The sequence below is a fragment of the Saccoglossus kowalevskii genome, chromosome 1 (genome assembly GCF_978046115.1).
Source record: "Saccoglossus kowalevskii chromosome 1, keSacKowa6.1, whole genome shotgun sequence".
NCBI lineage: Eukaryota > Metazoa > Hemichordata > Enteropneusta > Harrimaniidae > Saccoglossus > Saccoglossus kowalevskii.
This window is the reverse complement of record NC_140641.1, coordinates 17,961,450-17,986,890: the sequence shown is the minus strand read 5'-3', so window position 1 is coordinate 17,986,890 and position 25,441 is coordinate 17,961,450. Positions and strand designations below refer to the sequence as shown.

At 36.4% G+C, this 25,441-nt stretch overlaps 1 protein-coding gene and 1 long non-coding RNA gene across 2 annotated transcripts; both read left to right on the top strand.

Annotated features, from left to right (window-relative positions):
• Positions 1–3,080: 3,080 nt before the first annotated feature.
• On the top strand, positions 3,081–4,450 carry LOC146750405 (uncharacterized). The gene is made up of 2 exons (XR_014930378.1): positions 3,081–3,255; positions 4,366–4,450. It is a non-coding gene; the product is annotated as an uncharacterized LOC146750405 (long non-coding RNA).
• A 60-nt stretch (positions 4,451–4,510) lies between these two features.
• LOC100368436 (uncharacterized) lies at positions 4,511–23,791 on the top strand (the record flags this gene model as incomplete). The annotated part of the gene is made up of 23 exons (XM_078011683.2): positions 4,511–4,726; positions 5,026–5,167; positions 5,539–5,661; positions 6,159–6,281; positions 6,575–6,691; positions 7,245–7,463; positions 7,922–8,131; positions 8,548–8,769; positions 10,128–10,349; positions 10,587–10,811; positions 11,418–11,633; positions 11,765–12,046; positions 12,740–12,877; positions 13,554–13,848; positions 14,228–14,322; positions 16,122–16,285; positions 16,759–16,860; positions 16,966–17,071; positions 17,744–17,816; positions 22,425–22,482; positions 22,619–22,689; positions 23,051–23,126; positions 23,385–23,791. Coding segments are annotated over 23 exons (3,672 nt in total), but the record flags the coding sequence as incomplete, so codon positions are not given.
• Positions 23,792–25,441: the final 1,650 nt, after the last annotated feature.

The window sequence follows — 25,441 nt, the reverse complement described above, 5'->3', positions numbered from 1 at the left end:
ATGTCACTTTTCAATATTACAATTTGGTTATACGATGATTTATACTGTTTATATATATACATTCATATTTATATTTTATCGGTTGTATAGGTTCAATGAAAAACGATGACTGTATATGTGCGGTGATCGTTTCATCTCAAAAAGACATAATAATAAAATACTATATTTTATTGTCCGGCCTCGTGACGACATGAGAAACCAGCCGATGAGTGAGCCGTGACCATATCATGCCCGGCTCTATTTGACTATATTTGGACATACATATACCTTCAAGTCATTTAAAACGGCGCGCAATGCGAACTGGTTCTCGTCTGCCATTGGTACATTGCTTTGCGTCAGGTAGCTGAAATCTAACGAGAGTACGCGCTCTGATCGGGGTTCTGGTTCGGAAGAATAGCGTATTGTTGTTGGCGTTGTGTCAGAGAAAAAATAACATTAATTTAAAATTAATAAGCGAAATACTTGAAACACCAGTAGCTTGGAGCAATTACATTTATATTTAATGAGGCCTATAACCTTATATGATAAGCTTGGGCGCTTCCGTCATACGACCTCGGGCCGCGAAGGTCGTATCCGTTTCGTAAAATGTAATGCGTTTTTCTTGTGTCACCATTGTGTATGGTTATAGGCATCTTGAATTTTCAAGGTGAATGTTCCGGCGAAGCACTCCACTGTCACCTTGAAGTATTTCATTTGGACTATGTGTATGTGACAATGCCCCCACAGTTTAAAATCAGTTTAACAACAGCCAATCATATAACTTCTTTCTTCAACGCGCTTGGCCAAGCTATCAAAATCTTCGAGGCGGAGCTAATTCACCGCTCCACGTTGCTATTTAAGACGCGCATCACTCTATCATATATTTCTATGGACTCTGCGCGAGCTGCTGTGCACTGATCAAAAAGCCGGTGAAAATAGCTAAAATCGAGAAAACAGCACAAACTTAACTTTGAAGAAACCCAACCAAATTTAAATATGTTGCATATGTAGGGGGTGACAACAACCATCCCAAAATACCGTTTTCTGAGAATTTATTGGCCTTTGTTTCACAATGATGGTTGCCAGGCGGTGAAAATGCCTGACCCGAGAATAAATGTCGCTGAGCACAGCTAAAGCTGTGTTGGCTTGGATGTCGAGGCGATACAGCCACAGGGAGCCCAGGAACTATAATCAACTGTAATAAGCAGTCTCTATGAGGGGGGGGGAGGGGTATCGGCTGGTATCTAGTGTAAGAAATAGACAAGGGATGAAGGCTCCAGCCAGCTCACATTTTTAAACTCGAAAAAACAGACGAAAAAAATAAAAAATAAAATCTAAAAAAATACCAGGTTGAAGAATATTAGTTGCTCCTTCGAATTTCGCCAAAGCCTTACCTACATTTTACCGATATCTGCAGAATAAATCAAGAAAACTACACAAATTGAATAGAATAGAATAGAATAGAATAGAATAGAATAGAATAGAATAGAATAGAATAGAATAGAATAGAATAGAATAGAATAGAAGAATAGAATAGAATAGAATAAATTTTGAGTAGCAGTAAGTTGCGAAATTATTATTTAGTATACACATTTGACGAATTCTGAGATCCAATAACGGGCTTCTTACATATGCTATATACATTTTAAGATATTGTCGTATTGTCGTTAAAACCGTCACTATTCCAAAACTATCATATTGGCTTGTCACATCAATTGTAAACCACGTTTAATACATTAGTAATTTAGTAATTTGTAATTATATCACTAATTAACCGTTTTAAAAATGTATTACTTGTTTCGTTACAATACTGATTGTTTATTATTCCGTGTCTGTGTAAAATGAAAGATCAAAACCGGTTCCTAGTAAAATGGTCTGGTATTGTCTGCAATGTGATGTATTCTACATAGCAGTAAACTATCAACTGTCCAGACGATTAATTCAAAGTGCACCTTCAATATTCACCACCATAGTTTGACACAGTCTTCGATATCATTATTGCCTGCTTATTAGCTCAAGGTAATTATATAAATTGTTCAATGCGTTTTGCCGCATTTGTTATTCAATTAATAATACACCTAACCAATTCTTGCATACATCACCAGGCTGCTTTGTCATTGATAGAATGAAAGCGATATGAAGTAAGCTCCCCGGCTTTATTAGTTTTATGAAAAATGTAATTATAATAATATATGCGTAATTATTATCGACATAATTGTTTAATTTCCGTGTAAAAGGAAACCCCCGAAATAAATACAATATCAGTTGTGTGTCATTATATAATTTCGTCTTTATTAAAATGAAAAGAAAATATAATGACTTTCATGATAATTTTTACAGTATAAAATCTGTTCGATCTACTAACAAGTTATTGACATGTGCCACAGAATTAGCATTGTGGTGCAATACTTTTCAAAAATGTTTGGTTGTTATCATTAGAAAAAAAAATGAAAAAAAAATCCCAACCTCGATCCGACAATTATTGACAAGTTTGAAGTATAGAAATGCGGGTAGCGCATAAGACATGATGGTACTGTGAAATGTGAGTAGAGATGGTGACGTCGCCAGAGGTGGGTATTAACTATGATGTAAATAAAAATAGACTGTCACGTACTTTGAAGGTTGTTTTCATTTATATTACGAAAATAACAAAATATCATGAAACTGAATGTAGCATTTGAAACACGTCAAAATGTCGACTTCACCCATACAACTATTTGTTTATTGATTAAACTATGTAGATGTTTGTCTATTTACCTAATTATGCAAATCTTTGTCTATTGACCTAATTATGCAGATTTGCGTATATTGATCTATACAACTAATCATCCGCTGAGTCGTTCATTTGATTGTCTTAGTGATACAAGGACAATCATGGAACGCTAAATACAATGAAGACTATTTATTAAATTGTAGGTCAATCGGGATTTTAAATTCCTTGTTCGTGAGTTCACCTAAAAGCATATTCTCCCAAAATAAAATATGTTAATTTGTCGCATCGTTACTGAATACCACGAGGGTTAGCGTAGGGTAGCGTTGATATATGCTGGTACCTCGACGGGTGACGTAATCCATTCTCATACACATATCAGATTGCAGTTGATTTGTCACGTGTCTTTGACTAATTATTTGATCTGGCAAACTTCCATGTCGTTAATCTATTGCCGCGAATTCGCTAAGTATGGAAAGTAAATGGAGAGGAGCGCAATACCGTTCATCGTGGTTATTTAACTGGTACAGTGGAGGGACTACGAGAAAAGGGAAATCCACAACCAGGTGGGTGACGTCAGTTCATCATGTTTTTCAATGATTTGACGCTATGTATGAGGTGACTATACATGTCGTGAATGCTACACCGATGTAGATTACTTACAAATGTATTTCGTCCGCACTAAGCTTTACTCACACTGTCATGAAATGAACATTTTGAGGTTACCTCAGCTTAAATGTGCATGTACAACAGGCACGATGTGATAGGGTGTGTCTTCTTTTGACATGAATGTGCACGATGCGCGAATCTCGCTGCTAGAAAATGCATCAGTTTGAAATAATACGAGCTTCGTTTGAAATTAGTAAATGTAAATTTACTAGTAAATACACCAGTAAATAACAGATGAGTCGCACCGATTTCCAAATCGTTGAAAAACAATTTCTGGGATAAAATCTGTCAATGCATTTTACAATACAAATAATAGTTTCTAGAGTATTTGTATCGAATATCGCATTTTACACATTTCCAATAACATGTCACGGGTGAAACTGATATATGATTCTATTGTACATTAAACTATCATTAAAAACCGCAATTAAGATAACGATGCAGTACACGTTCCTGAGCGATCGTAACCATTAAATTATGTTTTATAGTTAGACATGTTGTGAAAGTGACACAGTGAAAACAATCCTAGGAGCTATTCAAGTTTCAGATGTAAAACTGTAAAATGCAAATTTGCATACTCATTCAAGTACGACGTATTGTATAGTCACTTATGGTAGAGTGGCTGTAATTTTCACATAAACAGGTCGTTATATTTTAAAATTTTGTATATTTTATTTTCAAATAAATTATATGGAGATTCCGGTTACCCTTTCATAGTGAAGGTATATTTTACATTTGTTATTTATAGCCTTGCAAATGTTGCACAGCGCTTGAGAAAAATGCATTTCGCACTTTTCACAGTAATTGGAAGTTTGTTTAGTTTGTCTACTCGTGGTGGATTTTTGACGTTTTTACAGTATGTAGTAAGTTTTCATAAAACTACATCTACATCTTAATTGTTGATGAAACGACATTTTTATAAAGCAATAATCGGAAATAGTTTGTCTACCAAAAGCCGTTCAAATGTCTCACGGTAAACGTATACCTTCGTGTTCTTGTTTACGTAGACCGAACGTGGGCGACAATGACGCTTTCACTTTATCAACGTTTTCCCAAGACAAGTCGGGACGGACAAACTCTGAAAATGAAAAAGATATTTCATTGAGTGAAGATAACAGCCAACACCTCGAGGGTGCGAAGAATGAAAACAAGCTCCAGCAGGCCGATGGTGAGACAGAACACTGGTACGGCATAGTGAAAAACTTTGCCAATAGCACTACAGCCCATGGCTTATCTCATGTCGTCTCGTCGGTATCTTGGTCTTCCAGGCTGGCTTGGACGATCATTCTTCTGGCTGCAGCCACGGCATTCATAACGCAGACCTTGATGCTAATCATACAGTATATGGAGTTTAACGTGAATACGAAGGTATTATTTAATGAGATGATGTAAATCGTTGTCTGTATTATATATAATCTACAAAATAAATCGTTCATCATATTAACTGCTGTGGCTGCTGTACTACAAAATAACATGTCCATTTCGTCTGTTATGAGTTTAGTTTAGCGATTAGCATATACATTTTCAATCCTGAAATACCATGTCATATGAAAAAGTGTACTAGGCGTCAATCACAGTTGACATAGGTACAACAAACAATGCGAAACTTTTGATTTGTAACGAGTTAACTAATTCGTCTTCTTATGGTCGTATTTGCGAGTTTACAGGTAGCCTTGGTGAGTGCCACAGAGAGACCTTTTCCAAGCATCACCGTATGTAATACGAATAAACTAAGACGAAGTGCACTACTGAAATCCCGATATAGAGAGATGCTAATCGTGGACAGTCCATTAGTGTTACCTCACTATGGTAACTATATTACTGATATAATAGTAGTAACACATCATTTTCATCATTATTATTATTGTAAAAACAATGTTATTAGCCGAAAAATTCAAGATATTGGTGTAGATGGCGCGGAAAGCCACATAAACAGTTTCAACTACTGAGATACAATTGATTGGATTACAGTGGATTAAGTCAATAGTTTGGCTTATTCATCCTAGTTTTCAATTGTTCGCTCAACTCAAATATTAAATTGAATATGTTTAATGTGATATTCAAACATAATTTTATTATTACACTGTTCATTGTGTTATGTTGTTGACCGAAGGTGACGTTTCGGAGGGAGAGGTTGCTGCCCTTGAACCCCATTGTTATTATGGCATTCATTACCACAGGTGTGTGTTCTATCGAAGAGGACTTTATATGTGCCAATGGCATATACTGCATCAGAAAATACTTGGAGTGTGATGGAGTCAACCATTGTCTAGATATGAGCGATGAATTACATTGTACCTATGGTAAGAAATTGTATTATTTCTTTTGATCAACAGTTCGATATGTCGTGGGAAAACTGTAAAACAAACACATGGCTTATTATGCTCCTACTTGAAAATTACTTTTCAGATCGTTTTGATAGACACTGTCTTAATTTCTATTCAGAGCGAATATATATCTTATTTTTGTCCACTATTAAAGTGACACTAAGTCTAAATATATGTTGTTATTTTATTCATCACGCTATGTGATTGACATATTGCTTGTTTTAATTTACTTTGAAAATTTGTAAATTAATAATTTAAATAATAACTTCCCAACAAAGATGCCATGAACGTTTGCTAAGAATTTTAGCTCCAGAGAAATCATTCATTTGCCCAAATCCCAAGTGTCTGAATAAATTAAAATTATTTAATGAGTGTAATAAGTAACGAATGCAATCGTATTCATAAACCGCTAAAATCATTTATATCGATAGAACATTATGAGAGAACTCATTTATTTATATCTATGTCGACAGCTGAATGTGGAGATGGACAATTTAAATGTGAAAGTGGAAGTAACAATGGATACTGCATTGACGAAGATCTGGTTTGTGATACAAAGAAACACTGTTACGGAGGTGAAGATGAAGATAATTGTGGTGAGAATGAAACTGAAGATAATGTTTTTTGCTGAAGATATTTTCAAATTAGTATAAACATTTTGTACATAATTCGCTTACTAGGTGTTTTTAGAAATCACAGAAAGTGAAACGTCTTTTTAACATTTGTAGCACACATTGTAACATCATCACCTCAGGCGAATGATATTTGATTTACTGGTATTCTTATGTGAAAAACAATGAACATGTTCTATTAAACTATTCCACTGGTTCAACACTCTTAATGTTAAAATTACAAATTACTACACTGTATCAATAAATTGAATTTTCAGAGTGCAAGTCAAATGAGTTTACATGTGCGTCTACTGGGCGTTGCATACCGAATGCCTTTCTCTGTGATGACGTTATCGACTGCGCTGATGGGACGGATGAAATAAATAACTTTTGTGGTAAGTTGGTTTAAAAATATCGCACGGTTTGAATGCCGTGCACCTTGCAAACTAGATCATTCCTAGTATAATTGCATTGTATATTTTGTTTACTGTAATTTACGATTTATATTATACATGTGTCACCGTGACGCCATAAGTTACAGCGTGTCGTAATTTTGCGGTATTTTACGGGGTATTTTCATCCTACCATATTAAGAAATGCGAATTCCAAACATGGAACACATGGCTGCTACCAGAGTTTGACCGGACTCCACACAAAGCAGTTCGCTGATTCTAAACATTTTGGATTTCAGCATTTCCGTCGAAGGAAAAGATGTATAATAATAAGGTAATTACGAGGATACCTCAAGGTATGCACTCAGACAGTACGCAGTACGCTGCGCGTCGATCGATACTCCAGCTGTACTATCTTGTGCATACTTTGAGGTATCCTGGTAATAACCTCATATTATTAAATAAATGCAATGCGTTAAGTCCGAATTGAAGTAAGTCTAGTGAATCACCAACAAACAACTACACAATTTTCACCATTCGTTTGCTTTTCATCAAGTTTCGGAATACCCAAACGTGGCGTTGGGAAAACCGAGCCAGCAAAGCAGTGACGGGAGATACGGTCCTGAAAAGGCGGTGGATGGTTACACGGAGACATATATTGGACTTCACAGTTGTTCAACTACGAGACAGCAGTACGAACCATGGTGGCAAGTGGATCTCGGTGATTCGTACAAGATACACCAAGTGCATTTATATCAAAGTATTAATTACGCCAGTGAGTAGGAGTTAGTATTATCACGTTTATAAATCAATTCATAATTCATGAATGTTGTAAAGTTGATAAAGACAACTTTATCGTAAACTTTTTAAATGCGTTCTAATGAGCAAAGTTTCAATTTTTGCAATACCAATGTGAGAAACTCCAGATGACATTTTGTACGTGTCCTCATGCGAAGATGTAAAACACTATTATTTGTTCAGCAGTGGAAGTATAAAAAACAGAATAAAGAATTCCACCATTAATATGACAAATACCGGATTGACATTATATCACCTCCGCAAAATATCTTTTTAGATCTGTTCTAATAATGAATCGCAATGTCATGTCTAACTTGAACGCGTAAATAAATAAATAAATAAATAAATAAATAAATAAATAAATAAATAAATAAATAAATAAATAAATAAATAAATAAATAAATAAATAAATAAATAAATAAATATTGTTTTCAGTTGGTGAACTGGATGGCGGTGAACTACGGATTGGTTACGACGCTGGTAACTACAGTCTGAACCAGCAGTGCGGTGAATCTATCACAGATGCGACAAATTACAGTGTTGTTACACGTAACTGCAATGGTATTATTGGCAGATACGTGAGTGTTAGTATTCCTGGACGTGATTCAGAGTTGGTGTTGTGCGAAGTACAAATCATTGCGTCAGGTAATACTATATTAAACATCACATCGATGCAGATATGTAGCCACACTTTTACGTTCGCATGCATTTTTTTTGTCTTTATGTTCTCAACATCTAGAGTTAACATTTCAATATATTGTGCATCCCTAGAACACATTCTCACCTTTTGCGATCCATTATTCTGTGATTCATGGTGACGTCACGCAATTGATCTTATACAAAACTTGTCGAATAAAGTACTGAATAAAGTATTACAGTTAATCCAACCGTAACCTGTTTACAATTTACACAAGATTAAGCAAATCACAGTCTCTTAAATAGGCAGTATGTAGTTATATATGATCACTCGTATATATTGCGTACTTCACATATATTACAGGTGACATGTGCGTAGTCTAACAAACGACTTTTTATCACCCTTTTTTGACTTACTTTACCAGCTGTTTGGCTCATGAATGCAGCGTTGAATAAACCTACCAATCAGAGCAGTGAAATGAACAAAGGACCGGCACCCCTTGCAGTGGATGGTATCAAAAGTCCTAGTTTTTGGCAACATAGCTGTACGCATACTGAACTTGACAATGAACCATGGTGGCTGGTAGATTTAACTAAGTCGTATACAATATATCATGTAACGATCGTGAACAGAGATGATTGCTGCAGTGAGTATAGCTTTCAATATAAATGCAGATAATCGCCAAAGCCCGTGATGATTCTTTGTCTTTGTCATCACCGGAATATGTATGATGCCCTCACCGAAAACGTGATATTGCCCTCACAAACATGTGTTATTATTTAAATTTTCAACATATTGTGGTGTATACTCTCTGGCAACGATTTTCGAATATTCAGGGGGGTCATCTCATTTATTGCAAGAAAGGGGGAAGTCAAACGGACGACCAATCATCCTACCTAATACAGTGTGGTTAAGGTGTTGTTCCAAATAATTTGTGAATATAAAACTACTAAACACAGACCCAATGGTGACTCAATTTCGTTGAATAAATAATATATTAAAGAATAATGCAATTCACAAAAGATAATAACCAACCAGAACACATTTCATAGTTTAGAATGAAAATATATGTTTCATGCAATTAAATTAATTCATTTTTGAAAAATCTTTACAGGGCCGGGTCTACATTAAAATGATGGTGGACGTCGCGTGTAAAAAACATTGTCTACATAAATTCAGAACACACGTTGCGCGACGATCACCGGCAATTAAAAAAATCCGAGCAGTGATGAACAGTGGTCTAGGTACTATGTATTCTGATTCAGGGTGGTGTGTCAGACAGGGGGCTCTGTCTCCCTTTCCCTTTTTTATTATTGCACTTGCGATTTTCTGACACAACTTAAATAAAGCAAGTTTGTTATTAGAATGAATATTCGAGGCGTTGATTCAGAAATGAAATGTTCATCATTTGTAGATGATTTAACTTGCTTTTTAAGAGATTTAAAGTCTGCTAAATTAAAGTTCGATAAATTCGGCACCAATTCAGAATGTTAAATTGCGAAGACACAGTGACATGGGGCTTGGGGCGTGGGTGTATCGTACCCTATGGCGTTCGCTGACCGTTGTCACCAATCAAAATCACTGGAATATTTATATATGCCATATAGATCTAGCATGTAAAAATATTCCAGCAAAACAATTTATTTAAGAAGAAAATGCTTTCTATACATTTTTGAACCATGTCATATTATTATTTACCCAATAATTTTCATTTTGAGATGGCGTTTTTAAATAAAAATGAAAATAAATATCTAGTAATCGCACGGATATATGAATGCAAATGCCACAGTCATGGTCAGCCTCAAAAATGGCCGATAATTTCAAAGTTAACGTATATTTAGGAGTAATAATACTACCAGTTACCTGTAGCAATCACACTTTTCATATAACTACAACCGTAGCCAGGTAACAATCTGCATGAAGACAAAGACACATGTGAACGTTAGATCAGAATGAGTTGTTCAAGATATATTCTGTCATATTTTTTTCATATCACTTCTTAAGGTGAGAGGTTATCGGGAGCGGTAGTGAGAGTTGCTGCCGATATCGAAGTATTAGTGACCGGCGAAATATGCGGCAATGTTTCTATGGAAGACATAGTGTCGTCCGAGAAACCAGTTGTGGTTTTGATTTGCTCACAACCACTCATCGGTCGATATGTCAGCGTACAGATTGAAAATAGGCAAGACTACCTAAACCTATGTGAAGTGGAAGTTTATGCTACTCGTAAGTATTGTATGTTAATAGTTTACGTTGTGTTTCATGTCAACGAAACCATGCAGTGAGGTACCACGTACCGGTTACACATTGTCTGCCATTCCAACATACGTTCCAAAACGACTCGTGTATAAACTATTGTGTTTGTGATTGTCCAGTATCGCTATTGTATTCACCAAAGGCAACATAATATAATACTTGATTTGAGCTTACAATATATAAATTTGTTGCACACTCTGCACACAGCATTGGGGCTCGAAAACGTTGCCATGGGGAAACCAGCTGAACAGATCAGTATGAGCAGTAAAGGCGTGGCTTCGAGGGCAGTGGATGGAAATCTCAACCTCGATTACGTCTGGGGTCAGAGTTGCATACACACACGGCAAGAGTCAGAACCATGGTGGAGGGTAGATCTACTTACCCAGTACCGAGTTTACGAAATCATATTTCACAACAGAGGTGACTGTTGTTGTAAGTATTAATATGTCAATTGACATGCATAATATATAATATGACCCCAAACATTTACTCGATAAGTACTTATTTAAAGGGCGGCAGTCGTCGCGCTGCGCATGTACGACATTTGTGTTGATAAACATTTATTTTCCCACAATCAAGTGCGCTTTTCTAATTCTGACATGGGCGCGACTTGCACTAATTACCGCCGGTGACTCCTTCGATACCTTCAAATCATTTAAAAAATACAGTCAAAGTCGCCATCTTTGTTTATATAAGACCCATATATCTCGCGCATGCGTGGCGCGACGACCCCGCGACGACTACCGCCCTTTAAGAAACCAATGAATTAATTTGACTTAATAATGATTCTAAATGGATTTTTATTAAAACGATTTGTGTTTACGTATGTAATTATTTGATGCAAACAAAAACTAAATTGTGTTCAAATCGCGTTTCTCATTGTGCTCATAATTTGATGAATACTGACAGAGTATCTGTCGATGTTTCAATAATATATAATTGGAAATTTGATTTCTTTTTAAGTTTTAATGTTCGAGAAAGATAATTACTTCACATTGTATAAACTGAGTTGTTAATTTTCATATAATTTATCTTTAGGGGAAAGAACCTATGGTGCTGTACTACGAGTAGGTAACAGTAAAGTAATTAAACAGAATCCACGGTGTGGTGACCCGTTAACGCCTGGCGTCATTGACGTGTATTCGGTAATAACCTCCGAGTGTGTGTTCCCATTAATTGGCCGCTACGTCAGCGTGCAGTTAGAAGGCAGGGTAGAATGGATGAATTTTTGTGAAGTCCAAGTGATGGGTGAAGGTGGGTAACAAAATACAGATCAATCGCGTGGCGCGTGGAGTTTTTGTATCTTGAAAAGTCAATTCCAAATAGTTCGCAATGAATTGTTATTACCTGATTTATATAAATAAATTTTCTGTGTCGAATTTCAGAATACATAGACCCCGGACATGTAACTTTCAACGCACCCTTACACTTCGAAGAAATACGCAATAGAGTGCTGATTGGTCCAAAGTCTGTCAACATATCCAGACTACGCCTGGAATCATGTGCATATAAATGCTTTACGACTAAAGATTTCAATTGCCTTTCATTCAACTATGAACCAAGCGATGAGATGTGTTCGTTACTGGTAGATGGTAAGCACGGCGATCACAACACTACATTGAAGTTAGATAAACGTTTTAGCCATTATGAACAGTTACAGATTCAAGGTATGGGCATGTATATATTCTACTATCTTCAACTGAGTACCTTGCAGTAATGTGAATCATTAGTTATCATTATGGTTTCACTAACGTAGTAACGAATAATTAGCATGCAGTGCCCGTCGTCACTATAAAAATAAATCACCAACATGATACAATCTCCGTCGTACAACAGACAAAAAACTAAAACCAGTCAACAATTTAAAATCAGAACTTTTTATATTATTAAGTTTGATTTGATCCAGTTCTGGTAGGTAATTATGGTTTTAACTTATTTTTAGCTTTAAAATGGTAGCCATTCGTTTATTTTGAAAAGGTATCACAGAATAACATACATGTGCATATATGTGGCATTTTCACAAAGGTAGTTTTATGTCAGAGACCTAGAAACTATGTAATCCGTCAACGGTTTGAAGCTTTGGGTGAATAACATATAATATACGGCTAGATATTTAACAGATAATATATATAACAGATTTGTAAGCAATTTGAATTGGGAGTTGGAAGCAGGACACCTTGATGCCTGGCTGGCTAATAATAAAAATGTCTACTAGTGTTTATTTCAAGTGTGCATTTTTGGGGGTCGAGTTTTCCGGTACTTCTATTATGCAAGTGTAGCCTGATACATGGATGTATGTTCCACAATCCCGCGGATTGCATCTGTAATTAGCTGAATGAAAATAACTGTCACCATTACAGGTATCTATCACAGTAACGAGGGCAACTGTTCAGACGAACACTTTCACTGTGGCTCCGGGGAATGCTTGCAAATATACAAAGTGTGTGACGTCAGAGAACACTGCATCGACGGTAGCGATGAATTCAACTGTACGTCCGGTAGGTAACGATCACGTGACCCTATAATCGTCTCTATCCCATATCTCATGCCTGCTCGATGTGATACAGCCCATTGAATATGTTGATATCCCATCCTATAATGTACCTGTCAACGAATTGTCATAAAATGTGTGCAAAATATCCTGATAGAATTGATTCCAAAGTTCGTAGTACGTAAACATTAATTTTCCAAAAAAAATCCAGCAAAATAGTTTAGCGGTGGCTATGAAATGTCCTGAAATGAACTGCGTTCATGAAATAGCTTTCCAATATAAATACAAAACGTGGTAAGAATAATTTGACGCGCTCGCAAAATTTACGAAACCGATATGATATGGCGACAATTAAGCTGCAAAACAGATACTTGGGATAACTAGAATCTCCAATTCATGACGACGTGATATCGAATTAACTAAACTTGTGTTGTATTTTCACATGTTTCTCGTCAATGGCGAAAATTACTACATTTTTCGAATTCCTACGTACACCCGAAATCACACGGTCATTCAATGGAGAACCTCCATAACAAAGAAATCTCACAAAAACAATCATTGCACCGAATCGCATCGCATCGAGGTATATTTGCACGAAATAATTCATTGAAGAATGCTTATTGCTTTTTGAAAACGTATAACGTTGACAGTCTACCATCATTATTGTACACTGATTTGATCAGATGACCAGAAGAGCGCCGCCAGTGATAATTGGTATGAACCATTTTTGGACATCACCTCGGATGAGAAGATGTATCGGGAGTTCCTCAGTGAGTACCACGCCAAACATCAGTACCACAGAGTTAAAGGTGAAGATCCTCCCGATTGGCTGGGATTCAAATCTTATAGTTTAACACCAGATTACGGCGACTTTGATGAAATATTAAAGATTGGAAAGGCGGATATCTATGAGTTGGGACATCAGGGCGAAGATTTTATCACGCAGTGCTTCTTTGAAGGTGTTCGGTGTAATTCAAGGTACGTTGATTTCCAGTGGTTAGAATGAGAATGATGAAAATGTCTCTTAAGTGTTAACATAGGTCTGCGCACAGTTGTGTCTGTTTTGTTTCGAAAAAAACGTATTTTTGTTCATGTAGTTTATATTGTGGATCAATTTATGTTGGATTATGTTTTTAGAACAAATGTATATTTATCATTGAATAAGTGTTTTTTTCCACCTTCTGTTAATCAAACTAATATCAAACAAAATTTAAACGCGCTCAAAAATTATGAATGTTATTCACACAGTGGTTCGTTAATCGATACCGCAATATTCTTTTTTTCAAAACTAGGGATCGTGTTCAAAACTGAATCCCTTGTAAAATCAATGTTAATGTGTCATGTCATCCAATTTCAGCGATTTTCTAGTTTTTCAAGATGAAAAATACGGAAATTGTTTCACATTTAATAATGAAGGAGATCAAACAGTGAAGAAACCTGGAGCTAAAAATGGTAAGTATCGTGTACCACGAAACCACTGCGACTACCCCCAACGTTGAGATGTTTAAATATATAAATACTTTATCTTGTTAATCTGACAGTTCAGTGTAATAATGCTGTGTAATAGTTTTCCATATCATTCTCCATATTGTGTTTCACCTATATCTTTTTCATAGATTGTGAAACAGACACGCTGCGAATTCACTTCATAATTTTACCAGATCATCCTCGAAACCGTAAATACAGTAATAGCTACAAAACAACCATTTCTTAATCGCTCTCACTATATTTTCGGGTTTCCGGGATGCTTTGGTAAAATAATTTTTTGCCATGAATATGAATAAAGTCTGCAGGAAATCAACAATATTTTAAAAGAAAGTACATAATCGGTATTATTATACATCTGTCACCGTAACGCTATAAGTTACAGCGTGCCGTAATTTTGCGGTATTTTACAGGGTATTTTCATACTACCATATTAGGAAATGCGAGTTCCAAATATGGAATGATTACGCGCGTAAGCGTCCTCTAATAATAAAAACAAACATGGCTGCCACCAGGATTTGATCGGATTCCACACACAGAAGTTCGCTGATTCTGTTTTAAACCTTTTGGATTTCGGCATTCCATGATGTATCCTTGGAAGGAAAAGATGTATAATAATAGGGTTATTACGAAGATACCTCAAAGTATGCACTCAGACAGTACGCTGTCGCCACAGTCAGCTGGCGCGCATCTGATATAATAAAATAAATGCGATATTTACTATATGGGGCCGCCATCTTGAATGACGCATAAAACTAAATAAGAGACAAGTTGTGAAACGCGTTTTTCAGATTCCTACAAATGAGGCAAAAATACCAATCTTTCACAAAAATACGGTCCTTTGGGTTTATATTAAGCCAACCGATATTAAAATTCGGCCGAATTCGTCGTTTTTGTGGGCAAAAATCCCTTGCATACGAACATCTAATTACGCGAAGAACCTAGAACACTAAGCCGGGGTATTTGAAACCGAAATTGTCATCTAAGCGTAAGGCCGTCGCTGATTGGCTGCTGTGCTGGAATGCCAATTCTAATTACGCGAAGAACCTAGAACACTAAGCCGGGGTATTTGAAACCGAAATTGTCATCTAAGCGTGAGGCCGTCGCTGATTGGCTGCTGTGCTGGAATGCCAATTTTTAGTTTCAAATACCCCGGCTTAGTGTTCTAGATTCTTCACGTAATTAGGTGTTCGTATGCAAGGGATTTTTCCACACAAAAACGACGAATTCGCGGATTCGTAGGAATCTGAAAAACGCGTTTCACAACTTGTCTCTTCTTTAGTTTTATGCGTCATTCAAGATGGCGGCCCCATATAGTAAATCTCGTATTTATTTTATTATCACGGTGCGCCAGCTGACTGTGGCTGTCGCATCGACCTCCGTTGCGCGTCGGTCGATACTTCCGCTGTACTGTGTTCGTGCATACTTTGAGGTATCTTAGTAATAACCTTATAATCCTAATCTTAGTACATCAAGCGAAATCTCAGTGACAATGTCTCAATTGAAATGTAACTTCAGTTCACATTATGCGTGAACACATCTATAACAAACATCATCGCTGTACTCGTCCACAATAGCACGAACGACGACCGCCGTCCGGTGGTGAAAATGAATTTGTTTTGTACAGAATTACTTGTGAGACTACCAGGAAAACAGAATATATCGAGTACAGTGAACAACAAAAATAAGATTGAAATATAGATGTTCGAAGTACTTCAAAATGATTTTGTTTCTCTGGCTTAGAATTGCTAATGTTGTTTTTGTAGGGTTAGATTTAACTCTCTTCATTGAGCAACAAGAATATACCAGTGTCTATGGAATGGATGCCGGTGTTCGCGTAGTCATATTACCATCTGAATTGACGCCAATGCCACAACATGACGGGTTCACAATCAAACCCGGATCCACTACATCCATAGGAATGATAGAGGTAGGGAAGTACATCCCGTTTACTTATCGATACACTTTTTAGAGTGTTTTATTCTAGCATTTCCAGTTTAAAGGGCGGTGGTCGTCGCGCGCGCGTCTCGAATTTCATGTAAACAAACAATGTATTTTACACGCGTTGTATACGTCTACATGACTCCCATATCGAACACAACGGGACGCGACGACCACCGCCCTTTAACATTAGATTCGACCATTTTAATGGTGCAGTCGAATAACGGTCACAAAAATGTCAAAACACTCATCAAAATTAGTACTGCGTTCGATAAATACAACGTATTTGCATTATCAATATTAAACACATCGAGTAAATCTACTCTAATGAACATATATCGTTCGCAAGCAAGTGTGAATTAAACGGAAATTTCCGATACGTTCTCCCGTCAATTGTCACTCATCAAATACTGCCTCAGATAGTTAGGTATTAGGTATTCGATATTAGTTTTTTTGTTCTAGAGTTATTTAAAAAGGATGCACGCCCCATGGGGTAACTGTACATATGGAAAGACGGAGCAAGTGTTCAACATTGATGGGTTCCAAAATGAATATTCTCTAATGGTAAGTTTACTTCTATTTTTATTTGTGTAAAAGACAATGAAAGAAATTATGTTTGCAATCATTCTACTCACACTTATTGTACTCATAGTGTATATTATTTTTTAGGCATGTGAAAGAGCGTGTATAATGAACGTCTTAGAACAGTACTGTGGATGCACTAATTCTATTCATAGAAATGGGTCAATGTGTACAATATTGGATGAATATGAAGGTGTGTTCATGTATTTAAGAACTTGTTATTTATCTGTTGTTTTGCAATAAAGAACCATCAGTTTACCATATGAGCTTAAACAACAAATGTGAATTGAAATATACAGTATTGCAATGATAATTTTAAAAATGCCAAATGAATATAATTTAAAATTTAGATATTAATTTAGAATTAATTAATTTATTAAAATGTATCGCAGTTTCTATAATTATCATTGAGTATTATTGAACTTCAAAATCGTGTCTATAACTAGACGTATCTCAAGCAATGAATAACAATTTAAAGAAGGAGATGTTCTTCTCAATACATATATTGAAATTGAATGTAGATAAAATAAAAATACACTGAAAATGCTGTCATGTGTATATCCCTACATTGACTTGAGGACGGAATTCATACGCAGTGTGAATGGGAAAATGTCATAATAAATGTATAACACTACTATTTTTTTAAACTATTGTACGAGTACATATTGGTTTGAAAAAACAGCAAGAAATACCATTAAAAAGGAACACTAGAATGAATTGATGCAAGTGTATAATTTTTTAATTATATCAAAATTAAAGATTTTGATAGGAGGCTTGTAAAAAAACCAGTAATCGTACCATTGAACTTGTTGTAGACTTGTTTAGGTCTGCATGAAATTGACTACGTAATTGTGTATTTTAACAGATAGATGCAACAATCTAATTCAGTTCTTCTACCGCAATGATTTATTGCAATGTGATTGTAGGCAGCCATGCAGGTAAAGTACTAACGAAGCCTTTTTATTGTCATTATGTATTTATATACTACAAACATTAAACGGAAACCAGTTAGTAAATACGTGATGTTTAGAAACAGCAGAAATGTACAAGTGGCATTACGCGCAACTCATACACCACAGCTAATCGTACATCGACTGCAAGCTTAACATAAATGCCACGAATGTCGCATACGACTTATTTACCACTTCCGTGTCACTGAGAATGTTCTAGAACCGTACTGTGTCTGGGTGGAATATTCTGGATTTTTTTTAGAAACTGGTTGAATAGGTAATAGAACACTGTAAGAGGCAATAGAAGGTAATGGAACATTCTAGAAATTTGTAGTAAGTGCCAGACTCATTATGTATGCTGATGTAATGGTCTATTTATAGACAGTGGAGGTATATATAGGGGAGTTGTTCAGCACTGAGTTCAGATCGGAGATCTCGTTGAATTGTGTTGGAGTTTAAGTATCTAGTTATTGGAGGTTTGGAGTTTTACCGCGTTATTGTACTTGATGTTTGCAGAGTATAATAATACCAGTACAAGTTGAAACCTTATCTGTTGGCTCCGTGTTCGTATGTTATCATCGCCGCCAGGGAAGTCTTTATGTTACTGTTGCCATTTTGGTATTTGAACCATCACACCTGTACTATACCAATTACGGTAATATTACGTTGCGTGTGACATCTGGGGGCTCGTCCGGGAGCAGTGGCATATAGCAGCAGGACATATAGAAGACAACATGGCCAGCGAGATGAAAGACATGTTGAAACAAGAGTTGATGGAATGGGCGGATGAACTGGGAATGACTGGAGAAGACAAAAGGAAATTTATTTTGGAGCAACTGAGTTCTCAGCGGGCTGACATGCAAGCGGCGAGGGAAGAGAGAAAGGCAAAAATGGAAATAGAAGCAGAGGTGAGGAAAGTGGAGATTGAGGAAAGAAAGGAAAAGTTACGACTGGAAGCGGAAGCAGAACAACGAGAAAAGGAAAGGGAGATTGAGGAAAGAAGGGAAAAGTTACGATTGGAAGCGGAAGAAAAGAAAAGAGAATTTGAGTTGAGGAAATTAGAGCTGCAAGCAGCAATGCCGGGGTTTCAACAGGCTGATTTTGGTGGTCAACGAAATGTGGTCAGTGATGCACAGTCACCAAAGTTGCCTGCATTTATTGATGGTAAGGACGAACTTGATAGTTATTTATTGCGGTTTGAGAGGTTTGCAACCAATGCGAGTTGGCATAGAGATGGGCCACAAAATTGAGTGCGCTGTTGACTGGTAGAGCACTGGAAGTATATTCTAGGATGTCCGACACTGATGCAGTTGACTATGATCGGGTGAAGGTGTCGCTGTTGGCAAGATACGATTTCACAGAGGATGGGTACAGGAAGCGATTCCGTGAAATTAAACCTGAAAGTTCTGAGAGTCCTGACCAGTTAATTGTGTGGCTTAAGAACTATTTTGCTAAATGGGTTGAGTTGTCAGGCACTGCAGCAACATATGATGGTGTTACCGACTTGATGGTGAAGGAGCAGTTTATTGGTGCCTGTACAAGAGATCTTGCAGTTTATCTTAAAGAAAGAGCACCCAAAGATTTAGATGAGTTGGCAGTAATAGCAAAGCAGTACCTAGTGGCACATGATTGACAGTTATCCACGAAGGACCAGGTGAGGCGTAATGATAAGACTGCCATTAGAAATACTGATATGGGACAGGGTAGTAGTATCCGGTGTTTTGTATGTCAGGGTGTTGGTCATCGAGCAGCATGATGTCCATCCCGCATTACTGATGTCAACCATGACAAAGGTAAACAGTGCCTTCAGTGTGGTGACATAGGACATGTGGCTAAGTTCTGCCGTAGTGGACAACACAAGGGTCAAGAAAGAAAGAGTGTCAAACCCAGCACTACTACTGGTGCAGCTGCAGTGGTTAAAGAGGAGTCTAATATCAGTGCTAGCTGTGTTCTGTTCAAATTGACAGTGATGTGCCTAAAACGATTGAGAAGGACCATTTGTTGTTAGCATCGGGGGAGCAGTTAAAGGTTGTGAATGGTGCATGTATGGAAAGGAGTGGCGTTGTAGAGGACAGGACTTTGCCTGTGGGTCAAGGGAAGGTTGGTGACACAGTTGTGACCATGTTGAGAGACACTGGGTGTAATGGCATTATAGTCAAGAAGAGCTTGGTACCAGATGACCAGTATACAAAAAAGATGGGTCATATATTGATGGTTGATCGTACTGTAAGAAGGGTTCCAGTAGCCGTGGTGGAAATTGATATGCCATATTTGAGAGCCACGGTTGAAGCATTATGTGTGCAGGACCCAATCTATGAGTTAATTGTTGGAAATGTGCCCGGAGCAAGACCACCAGATGACCCGGATCCAGTGTGGAATGTGAGTGGAGCAGTAACAACCAGAGCGCAAGCGAAGAAATCTGGTAAGGTGAAGCCGCTCAAAGTGTGTGATGTAAAGACTGGAGCACATGTAACAAAAGACAAATTAATCGAGATGCAGCAAGCAGACACATCGTTGAAGAAGTATTATAATAAGAGAGAACCAGAAGTGAGAGGGCACCATACAACCGAGTTCCAGGTATATGGAGGCTTGCTATATTGTGTGTATCGGGATCGGTCAGTTCCATGAGGCAAGACGGTACGTCAAGTGGTTGTGCCGAAACTGTTGAGGACTCATGTTATGGAGATTGCACATGATTCAATATTTGGTGGACACATGGGGATAAAGAAGACAGAAGACCGGATTGTGACTAGCTTTTATTGGCCTGGGCTACATCAAGATATCACCAGTTTTTGTAGGTCGTGTGATGTGTGCCAGAAGACTGTTTCAAAGGGATCAGTTGTGAAGGCCCCATTAGGTAAGATGCCTTTAATTGATATGCCATTCAAGCGTGTGGCTATAGATTTGGTTGGACCAATTACACCAGCCAGTGACGGGTCATCGATACATCACAACTATGGTGGACTATGCTACACGGTATCCAGAGGTCGTTCCACTTAAAAATATAGATACAGAGACTGTAGCCGAGGCGTTGATTGACTTTTATAGCCGATTGGGGGTTCCAGAAGAAGTACTAAGTGACATGGGGACTCAGTTTGTGTCAGAATGTATGCAAGAAGTATCAAGATTGCTCAGCATTAAGAGACTGACGTCTACACCCTATCACCCCATTTGTAATGGACTGGTGGAAAAGATTAATGGTACTTTGAAGAAGATGTTAAAGCGGTTGTGCCATGAACTACCAAGGACATGGCATCGGTATATTAGTGCTTTACTCTTCGCATATAGAGAGGTACCACAGGAGTCAACTGGTTTTCCCCATTTGAGCTGTTATATGGTCGAACGGTTAGAGGCCCAATGAAGATCCTTAAAGAGTTATGGACCAAAGAAAGCGATACTCCTGAGATAGTTAATAGTTACCAGTATGTGTTTGAGTTGAGAGATCGGTTAGAACAGACTTTAGAGATTGCTCGAGAGGAATTACAAAAAGCACAGAACCGATACAAGTGTTACTAAGATCGTAAAACGAAGAAGCGAGTGCTTAAGGAAGGAGATAAGGTGTTAATTTTACTGCCAACTGACAACAAAAAGCTATTGATGCAGTGGAAGGGTCCTTATGTGGTGGAGCAGGTAATAGGCGAAAACGATTATCGAGCAAGGGTAGGTGATATAGTGAAGACGTATCATGTAAATTTGTTAAAGTTGTATGTTGAGCGGGAGACGTCACCTACCTGACTACCTAAACTTTTGAACAGTATAGTAGAATGTTATTCGTTTATGACTATATTTCATTTTTTATTATATTCTACTGTATGTGATTTTCGAATTTGTGTACTCAGAGCTTTATTCAGTTCGATTTGATATATTGTATTGTTGTTTTATTTGAAATTGTTATCATATTCGTATTATTGACGTCGTTGCTAGTCATGTAATATTATATGTTATAATATTCTTGAGTGGGGAGGCATGTCGCATACGACTTATTTACCACTTCCGTGTCACTGAGAATGTTCTAGAACCAAACTGTGTCTGGGTGGAATATTCTAGATTTTTTTAAAAAACTGGTTGAATAGGTAATAGAACACTGTAGGAGGCAATAGAAGGTAATGGAACATTCTAGAAATTTGTAGTAAGTGCCAGACTCATTATGTATGCTGATGTAATGGTCTATATAGGGGAGTTGTTCAGCACTGAGTTCAGATCGCTGATCTCGTTGAATTGTGTTGTAGTTTAAGTATCTAGTTATTGGAGGTTTGGCGTTTTACCGCGTTATTGTACTTGATGTTAGCAGAGTATAATAATACCAGTACCAGTTGAAACCTCATCTGTTGGCTCCGTGTTCGTATGTTATCATCGCCGCCAGGGAAGTCTTTATGTTACTGTTGCCATTTTGGTATTTGAACCATCACACCTGTACTATACCAATTACGGTAATATTACGTTGCGTGTGAAAAAAAATAATTTTTGTTCATGAAGTGGCCTTTTGACTTGACTTGTTTTGTTATATCATGTCATTTATCACCACGAAATAGTATTATTGTCCGAGGTGTTGCTATAAATATTAATCTTGATAAAACATATTTCTACTTTCTATAGCGAGACGCAATATGACTTAACAATTTCTCAGACTCTGTGGCCTTCAGATATCTACCTGGTGAGTATTACAATTTTTGAGCAGAGCGTTTTACATTATAGTGAATTATTCATGCAGTATACATTCGTAAGTTAAACACAGTTGTATATAGGTTGTTGTTTAATTCAATTCGCGTGTAATATTTATTTGTTATTAGAATCACTTTCTGCAGAATGTGCACACCAAAAACAGTAAAACGAGAACAATTACGGATGCGTCGTCGGCAAGGTAATGATCAATAGCAAATTATGTGTATATCTATATATTGTATATCGGATAAAAACATAACTACTTTTGGTCTTTCAGTTCAGTTTGCCAGATTCTTTTAAATCTAAATATCTTAGGTATAATTTAATTTGAATTGAAATGTTCACCTTATATAGTTATGTACATGAAAATAATGTAGAAATTCAAAACTAAACTAAACTGTTAATTATATATGTACATATTTGCAAGTTACCAGAAATGTAACAGAACAGTCTGAATATAAAAAAAACAATAGTGCCCCTAAACCCATATGTACGTAAAACAAAGCATGACTTATTAACAAAGAGGATATTTTGTTATTTTTTTTTAATTATTCAAACAGATCCAATTTTGTTCACCTTGAAGTTTATTTCCAGCGTCTGAGTTATGAGACAACGTCTGAATATAAAGCATACAGTGTGAGTATTTTTTGAAGTGACACTATCGTGTACATTTATTGCAAATACTTATATATTGCACAGCGCAGCACCGTTTACTGAGAATGCAACTGTTAGTATTACAACAGTATATTATATATACATATTAGTATAAGATGATTTACCGGTTCACAGTTTACTCATCTTTTCGAATATACGCTTCCATCTTTGCATACATTTATGGAATATCATATACATATATTATTATATCTAAAGTAAAATTTGTTGTATTTACTGCAGTGGGAAGATTTACTGAGCGATATTGGAGGCACAGTCGGATTATATGTCGGCCTTTCTGTCATCACAGTTTGTGAATTCTTGAAGTTGTTCTTTGAATTGTTTAAATTGTGTACTGCAAAGAAGCGGAAGAAGAAGCAGACATACGACACAATTTCGGTTAAAAATACGGCGGTATAAATATAATGCCATATCAATCGATATGTGTAAATAATTTAGTAAAATATACAAGACGTTCAACCAAGCGTTAATATAATCGTCATATATAACCCGTCCCAAAATGTTTAGGTTTTTACTTCATTCCAGATTTTGATATTCCAAAGTATGTGAGCATGCTTAAATCAGTGATATATTAAGTTTAATTGTGTGTGATAATTAAAGTGTACGTGCACGCATGTGTACAATACGTAGATAGGCATGTATTCATACTGTTAACTTATAGTGTAGTCATACACCACTCCGAAATATTATGATAACATTTGTCATTGAATAATGCAGACACTTTATTTTTAGTCATGGTTGTGTTAAATCGTATAGCCTTACTCGGGAAGGGGTACGGTAATGGTTGGTCGGTCGTGCTTTGGCGGCCAAGACTGTCAAAACATATCCCATTAGTTACACTCGACCAGTCAGGGCACTTAGAATATCGTCACTAGATTAATTGGTGTATTATAATATGTTTTATTGCCGTACCGCGATACTATTTCACATTTATATTTACCTTCAAACACCCTCCAGGCCAAAACGACAATCCGACGACAGAACACAGAAAACGCAATCAAAGACACAACCTTGTCGTACTGTAGTTTTTATCACTAACGGAAGTCATCTCTAAAAGGGATGGTTTTATAATAATATAATGAAAGCAAGTTAATGAAAAGATAATTTAAAGGTCAAGCCAGTGGCATAATAGTGGTCGGATAACCCCCCTTCCTCGTTTCAGTACAAAACACAATCATTTTTTTTAATGAGTACAAATATCTAAGAAGTCAGAAAATGATGGTTGGAAAATTGTTAAGACATATATCCATGGCATGCCTTAGAAATAGCTGGTAAAAATTACAAACAATATTAAAGTATTGTTTTCTTAATTTTTAGAAAAATACTGTTATGATGTTTAAAAATTCAAAATTGAATATTCGTAATTAAATGTCTTCAACACTTTTTCAGAATAAAAATGTCATCCTTCATATAAAGCATTCCCGGACAAAGACCATGTAGTTTATAATTCCCAGAGAACAAGTTATCAAAGTGAAAAAGATAAAAGTGTGTTATGTTTTCATAGTAATAACCTTATTATTATACATCTTTTCCTCCCAATGATACATCATGGGAATGCCGAAATCCAAAAAGTTTAGAACAAAATCAGCGAACTTCTTTGTGTTGAGTCCGGTCAAACCCTTGTGGCAGCCATGTTTGCTTTTATCATAATTCCATATTTGGAATTTGCATTTCCTAATATGTTAGAATGAAAATAATCCGTGAAATTCCGCACGTTGTAACTTATGGCGTTACGGTGACAGGTGTATAATAATGCCAATTACGATATTGTCAAAACATGATACGAATATTTCCAATATTCAGGTTAGACAGGTGTATTTGTAAAAAGTCATGTTATTTGTTTATATATCAAAGGGACAATAAACATAGAATTAACATATGATAGTGTAATTAAATTCCTATTATCAATGCAAATATTTGTTTAGTCCAATGCTACATGTTATCTTGAGTTATGTCAAGGGATTATCTTAACAATTTACAATAATATCAATATTATGATCTCAATAAAAAACGAATGAGGTAATCTTCAGGTAATTAACATAAATTTTGGTGATGGTAGATCGTATTACATTTAAGGGTGTAATCACAAATAATTGAACAATAATCAAAAAAAGCAGAGTTCATTTTTATCTGATAATAATTCGAAAGGCATAATAGCACAATTTCCATTATGGGAAATCATATTTACACACGTTCTACTCGAGCAAATCGTAATGCGTGACAACTCAAGTACAGTCAATTGTAGAAGTTACAGACTGCCATTGTCGACATTTTTTATC